Raw genomic sequence first — 7,299 nt, 5'->3', positions numbered from 1 at the left:
GCCCCTTATGTGTCCGCGGGGGACGTGTCCTCCGTGACGATCTCGATGCCGGCCTCCCTCGGAGGCTCCTCCCGCGCTGCACCGGCCACGCGGAGGCTGCTGGCGCTGCCGAAGTAGCCGCCGCTCTCGGCCTCCTTCTCCGGCCCGTCCGAATCCTCCTCCTCCAGCGTGAGCTCGAACTGGAACTTCTCCATGAGGCCCTGGCAGTCGCGGCCGCGCTCCTCGAGCGGCGGCGAGGGGCTCTGCGGGATCATGCTCTGGTACCAGTTCCGGTTGTCCTCCAGCGTGTCCAGGATGTCCTGCGCGTCGGGCTGCACCAGGTCGGCCCACGTCTCCCACAGCGGGTGCACGATGTAGTCGATGAAGCCCACCTGCGAGGCAGAGCGGCACGGGGGCGTCACGCGCGGCCGCCCCGCTGCCCCTGGCACGCGGCTCCTGCTCTTTTTGTATGGCAAAAACCCACTAGTTCAAAAACATGCTTTCTGGGAAGCAGAAATTGGAAAGAGAGAGTTCACCAGAGCTCACGTGCTGAGCACATGGGCATCATCCGGCCTAAGCCCAGCCAAAGGATTCACTTCTTGTTTGCTCATCAAATAAAACTTTTTTTTCAATAAAATCACAATGTCATTGAGTGAATACTTTTGAAACCACTTGGCTTAGCCCAAGAGGCCATTTGGAAATAATTATCCTCAATTTGGTTACTTATTCAAGCTGCAAAACCTCTCTGATGACTTGCTGAAGTCATTAAAAGGCGACGACCAAGGCACCAGGCCACGAGGGCCGGGCTGGGCCCGGGCAAAGCCGGGTCCCTGGCTCCACCACGGCCTCGCCGGGTGAAACGCCCCGGGCCAGAGCAGGGCCGGCCGCGAATGTCCCAGCTGTGAAGGAGGCAGCAGCGGGGYGGCAGACAATCCTGCCAGGCCAGGGAATAGCCAGAGGTCTCTAAGGATTCTGCTGACACCCTAAGTATTCCTTTGGCTTAGCYGGCCAAGCCGTGCCCTGCGGCATGAGGCTGGACGTGGAGCTGCTGCGGAGGAGYGACACGAGGGAAGGGAAGGAAAGGGAAGAGAAGGAGAGAGCAGCTCTGCTCTGCTCTGCTCCATGACTGGATGCCTCCAGCAAGATCTGGGGGCTGCTAATTCAGCACCATGGGGGACGCAGAGGGGGCCTGGGCAACCAGAAGGGCACTTCTCAAGCCCCAGGAAGGAGAGGAAAGCAACTCGCCCTGGAAACGGGGACACAAATAAGGCAGGACAAACTCGTACATGGAAAGGAGCGGAAGCCAAGGGGTAAACAGAGGAATGTGAATAGCCCAGTGAGAGCTGATGAGCTCTGGGCACAGCTGGATGTCAGGGTCAATAAGAGCCAGCCCTCTGAGCAGCTGGCTCCTTGCCATCGCATTGGGGAAAGCAGATGAAATTTGTCTCTGTTTTAAAAACATAAACATAGGCCACAGAAAAATGCAGCTCAAGGCCAATTACCTGTGATTTTTCCACGGATGCTGTGTGCTTGTCACACATGGGGCTGATTTCCATTCCCCTTTCTCGCTCCTTGTCTCCCTGCTGGAAGAACTCCTCCATGATCCTGTCCGTCCACTGCCGGTACAGCTCCAGAGACTTAGTGGGATTACTCAGGTCTGCACAATGTACCATATTTCGGAGAACCTGCAATTGGGTTCATCAGAAAAGTCACAAAATTAAGTGGAGAAAGARGATGATTTCAGGCTGCATGCACTTGCCTAATTCTATAAAAATATCAATATTATCAATATTATGAAATAACATCCTTTTCCAGATAGGAGACCAGCCTCTAGAGTCTGCTTTAGTAGTAAACTCTGTGCTATATTTTGTTCAGACTACTCGATACTTAACACATGTGGTGCTGGTCTAATTACATCACATGGTTTTGTGCTTGARTGCAGGTGCTTCCCACCATTCAACATTTATTTTCCTGTTCTTGTACGGTTAAACGCTCCTACTTTATTAAATGAGTAATATCCCTTTCGCACAAATAACATCTGCCTGATTAACTGTGGCTGGAAGGATGCAGACAGCAACGGAGTGACCTGTTCTATCATCATCATCAGTTTTAAATAAAGACGCCAAGAGGTTTCGCTATGAGCTGGTTGTTAGGAGCTGGCCATCAAAGGGGGAAAGGATCAAGATAAGGCTCACGCCACTAAGTGAGCAGCCCTCTCCTGCACCACATTGTTGTTTCTGTGAGCAAAAGACTGGATTATATGGAGCACCTGTATCCTGTCGGTGTAGTTATCCAGCAGGAGCACCCCCGAGCTCGTCACCTTCTTCGTTTCCACCATGGTCTTCAGGTCAGCCAGGAGGCTCATGTGCTTCGACATATCTGTCGCCAGTACCTTTGCAGAAGGGAAAACGTGACCTTAAGTACAGRCAGACACAGAAGGGAGCCAGGGTTTGGTTTCAGAGGAGTGGATGGTGCAGGTGAGAGCAGCGGGGCGTCACTCGTACCATGTCGATGACCATCTTGCGCAGGGTCTGCCGCTGCTTCTTGGTGAGGTTCTGGAAGATGTCGCAGTGCTCCTCCTGGAGCAGCTTGAACCCCACGGCCAGATGGTGGTTCTCCAAGACAGACTCGTCGTTGTACATGAGGGCGAGCTCCGAATCTAGCAGAGACACGTAAATACGGGACCTGACTATGGGCCACGTGGCTTTCGAACAGGAGTCTCAGACCGGTACCGAGGYGTCTGTCCCAACACAGTGAATCAGGGCAAGGATTCTTTTGTTTTGGCTGTGTCAAGAGCATGCAGTTTTCCAATCTGAGCACATATGTATACAATATAAACAGCCCTTTGCTCAGTTCTAATGAACCAAATACTACTCAGTTTACTTAGTTACAAGCTTCAAAATCACTGACAACAGAAAGCGTGAAGCCTGCAAAGATGCTTTCCAACACAGAACAATACTCATATTTTGGAATCAAGATATGTGCTTAGCCCGTTGCAGAGCAACACACAATATTTAGCCTTATCGTTGTCAATAGCAATAGAAACAGAAAATATATCCTGCATTATCTGTCCATTATTAATGATAAAACTTGCACTCAGGCCTGGAAGACTTATTGTGCATAGGCAAGGAATAATATCCACAGGCTTCAAGGTGACTTTGCAAGCTGTACTGCTATGGCTTCCTGTGTTTTGCAAGGAATTTCATTTTAATTACTTCTTCATTTCAGAATGTGTAACTAGTTTACTGCATAATATTCTGAGAAAGAAATACAGGCTGAAAGTCATTTTTAGTGACCTCACTGTAATGGAAAATGTGGGCTAGGATTGTAAATGAAGTTATTGTTGTATCTGAAGCCGAACTCACTTGTATTAATTAGAAATTGATTGGAGACACCAGGGTGATCCACATCATGAATTGCAGCTGCAAAAATTGCAGCAAGGATTTCCAAATCGGTGAAGACGGCCTAGAAAAAAAGCAAGCATTTGTCAGAAAAGCCCTTGCATGTTATCTCCCAACAGCTTGGGAGGCTGGTTTAGCAAAAACAAATGGTTTGTGCTTTTGAATTAGTTTTCTGAGAACCAAGCAGTTACTCAGAAGCGGCATGTGCGCGTGCAGATGGGGCAGGGATTAGAGACAAGCTGCTGCTGAAATTCCTTCACGGGGACTTGCAGCACCGAGCTGAGCGCTCGCAGGGCACGCGGCCCTTTACATATGTCTGAGCGCCACAAGGGACCGACTCCATTTAAGACTCTTCTTAAACAATATTTTTAAGCAGCCATGCAAAGCATCCCATGGAAGATGCTCCAAACTGGGCAACTCACATCCAGGGCAGGGGTGGAGAGCAGCACGTGGGTGGACTGGGCCACGTCGGCCGCGTGCAGGCTGTTGTGGTACGCGACGTCCGAGTGGTAGTGGTCTTCCAAGGTCATCATGTACGTCACGAACGTGTCCGAGGAGATCTTGAACGTCTTCAGCAGGTCTCTCTCCTGCACAGAAATGTTTAAGTACAGAGAGGTCAAGTAAGGAAGTGCCACTGTAGAAAGCAGCAGAACAGAAAGCAATTTGCAATTGTATAGTGTGGCAGAAGAAAAGCACGTGGGATCACAAACACTCACCTGGAATATAGCATACATGATGCAGGTGAGGGGCCTGTTGTGGGAATACCTCGCCACGTTGAATATGTTGAGACCCCACTTATTCAGGTCTTCCAGCTCCTTTTGAGACAACAAGAAGAGGACAGTTGCAGTATTTTAACACATGTACATGTTTTGCCAGACATTTCTGCATTCATCACTTTCAAAAAGTTGGGAAAAAATGGGAATGAGCCCTTAATTGTTGGTAATTACTCAAGTGCATGAGCACTCATGCTCGTGAGAGCGCAGGAACAAGCGGAACCACGATGGGCAGACGGCAGTGCAGCCGGAGTGCAGGACACAGCTCCGAGCAGTGGGTGCCCCCCTGTTAGCTCTGATCCTGGGGAGCAGAAGGAAGGGACCCCCGGAACGACCCTCCTCACAGCTCCCTGCACACAGGGCCCTTTAGCTGCACGTGTGTTTCCTATTGACTCTCCTTAGCCTTCCCTTGGGTTTTGGCTATTTTAATGACATTTTCTTGGACTGCATACATTTAAGAATATGTCATTAGTACCCACTACCATTAATATGTGTGCAGTCASACCCCGAGGGGATTCCTTACAAGGGGCAGCGGGTTCAGGCAGCCCATTCCSTGCTCCTGGATAACCCTGACTCCCCTCCTCAGCACCAGCCACCGGGACCTGAAGGGCCCGTCCTACCTTGGCCAGGTGGTCTTCCTTCTCCGTTTTCACACCGAAGCGGGAAATGCTGGTGTTATTTAAGCTCGAACTGTGCATTAATTTCTTCACTCCGCTGATCTGCGTCATGAGCTGCTGCTTTTTCTTCTTCTCCCTGTCCTTCTGCGTGGGCGAAGGGATCTCCACGTCGTTCTGCTTGTCTGAGGGGAGAGGGCAAAGGCATCAGCCACCATCGCTGCTGCTGACCTAACAGCTCTGCTTCCATGGGGAACTTCTCTGCTTTTGGGGCTGCTCTGAACAAAACTCCCTGCGGAGCGGCAGTGCCGGCTCCTCCTGCAYGGGCAACCTCTGCAGCACTGGGTCTGCCAGGTTCAAACACCTCTATTGCATCTATTAACCATTTCTCTGCAAAACCCAACACAAATTTGGGCGACATGTCTGTTCCCAGCAAAGCACTTGGTAAATATTTGCAGATTCACCCTATGTACCAGGGCCAGGCGYGGCTCTGCGCGCTGGCTCTCAAAACATCAACTCAACCACAGATCGGTGCCATTGATTTATCAAAGGTTTGCCCTATATAGCACATCTAGCTCCTAAAAAAGCACAGAATAACACGCRATTCCCAGGGCACATCCAAGTGTGTCTGAGCCAGCAGCAACACCAGTGCGGGTCACGCAGGTACCCGGCGGGGCAAAGCCTGGGGCCTGCGGAGACGTGTTTTAATAAGTCATCTATCCACACCTGCTACTTGCTGCCTTTGCAAGGGATTTATTTACTGGATTAAAAAGGCAAAACAGTGGCTCATTACTTGTGTGATTCTGTGATTTCACGGACTTCCCAAGCAGGCTGCTCTAAYCTCTTTGCATCTTTGCAGATGTGAGGACCTTGGAGGGATGAGGCATGGGCTGCTCCTCCTTCGCTTCATTAAAACCCCCTGAAACCAGCCCAGCAGCCGGCCCGCGATGCTGCAGTTAGGCAGGAGGGCATTTTTGGGCACAGCGGTGAGGCTGCTGGTGCGCAAGGGCAATGTGTGGGCACACACAGCACCTTACTGACCGGGGACCCTCGCAGAGCAAGCCCCTCTGCGGCMCGGTGCTCTCCTTACTGCTGCTTACCTAAACAGAAGTCTGCATAACAGGCTAATATAGCTACATAAGCCAATTAAATAATCTCAATTTTTAACTGGCATTTTTGTAATGCTTAATGCAGACAACTGATTACTCTCCCTGCTTTCCATATCTACTGGCAAGCGGGCACGTATGGATTTCTTCATTTCTCTCCAGGCGTGCTCCAGTCTCTATGATCTCATATTTGGGAGCCTGTGAGTAAGCTCAATGGAGGAGAGGACCAGTGGGTCCCTACASAGCGACCACTAATGTTTATACGTGTTGCTGATGCTGGGATGTGCCCTAATGTTCCTGCGATCCCACTGAAACGCCCTGGGGAGCAGGCCTGGGGACCYTGGCACAGCGCTGGCATCCCGGGTGTGCAGCACTCCCCGCTGCCACTGCCGGGACGCGCGGGAGGGCTCTGCCAAACACYGCTTCTCGCATGAAAACAGCCCCAAATCCTAAAGCGGCAGCAATTTATGTCTTTGCAGTACATGTACTATGCTAGTACASAGAACCCATCCTCAAAACATTCTTAACTCAGCTCGTGCGGGTGAGCCACCGGCTGCCAACATGGGATGTGCTGTGCTTGCAAGCGCTGCCGGAGCCGGGCGCAGGCCCTGCAGCGCTCCCCCAAAACACCCCTGCAAACGGGCTATCCCAAGGGCCCCGCAGGGACAGCCCCGCTGGGCTCGGACGGAGGGAAGCCTCATCCCAGCGCCTCGTCCCGCTGGTTCCCGGCGCCACTGGAAGCGCGGGGCAGAGGTGCGAGGGCAGCGGGCGCAGCCTTACCCAGGAAGGTGTTGGAGATGTACTCGGACACCTGGTTCCCGGAGCGGCTCATCTCGGACAGGTGGGTCAGCTCCCGGTTCAGCATCCGCTTGAACTGCGGGGGAAGCAGAGACAGAGAGCGGGTTGGCGGGGCCACAACATCCACGAGGGTTTGGAACAGAGTCAGCAACACTCGGTTAATCCAGACGCTACCCAGCACCCTCTCGAGCAGGTATTTCTGCTCAGTATACTAAGCTACAAAATGAATTTCCTCCAAAGATGCATATTAGCTTTCACCGCAGCAAATGAGGAGATCATGTTTCAGGTAATTCAGCTGAACTATCAATGTCTGGTGTTGGGTCAATTCTGCATCCTACAACCTTTTTTGTTCTCAGTTTCAAAATGCGGGCTTGCTCCGTTCCGAAGCACGCAAGCACCAACCAACCGCGTATGCTCAGGACACAAGGGAGCAGRAACGCCGCAGGCCTGGGGACGGGCTCGGGTCACTGCAGCACCGCGCAGCAGCCCAGCGTTTTTCCACCCAGATTCCCGCACGACCCAACCTCCTCGCTTCCTAACCGCGCGTCTCCACTGCAGCATCCCTTCCCCGCGCACGGAGCTGCCGAGAGGAGGAGCGTCCGGCGCGCGGGCGAGCAGCGCGGCCCGT

General features: G+C 52.2%; 1 protein-coding gene across 2 annotated transcripts in view; it reads right to left on the bottom strand.

Moving 5' to 3' along the window:
• PDE4B (phosphodiesterase 4B) overlaps window positions 1-7,299 on the bottom strand; it is a 133,756-nt gene continuing 126,457 nt past the window's right edge. For both annotated transcript variants that reach the window (XM_026037179.1, XM_026037180.1), the window contains 9 exons: window positions 6,654-6,747; window positions 4,774-4,952; window positions 4,097-4,195; window positions 3,803-3,967; window positions 3,345-3,444; window positions 2,484-2,638; window positions 2,249-2,371; window positions 1,482-1,664; window positions 1-371 (listed from right to left, as the gene is read on the bottom strand). In XM_026037179.1, the coding sequence (XP_025892964.1) occupies window positions 6-371; window positions 1,482-1,664; window positions 2,249-2,371; window positions 2,484-2,638; window positions 3,345-3,444; window positions 3,803-3,967; window positions 4,097-4,195; window positions 4,774-4,952; window positions 6,654-6,747 (1,464 nt within the window). In that variant the 3' untranslated portion in view covers window positions 1-5. The remainder of the gene's footprint in view (window positions 372-1,481; window positions 1,665-2,248; window positions 2,372-2,483; window positions 2,639-3,344; window positions 3,445-3,802; window positions 3,968-4,096; window positions 4,196-4,773; window positions 4,953-6,653; window positions 6,748-7,299) is intronic.

This window comes from Nothoprocta perdicaria, unplaced genomic scaffold (genome assembly GCF_003342845.1).
Source record: "Nothoprocta perdicaria isolate Ctin4 unplaced genomic scaffold, notPer1 scaffold_191, whole genome shotgun sequence".
Classification (NCBI taxonomy): Eukaryota; Metazoa; Chordata; class Aves; order Tinamiformes; family Tinamidae; genus Nothoprocta; species Nothoprocta perdicaria.
This window is presented reverse-complemented; position numbering and strand designations above follow the sequence as displayed.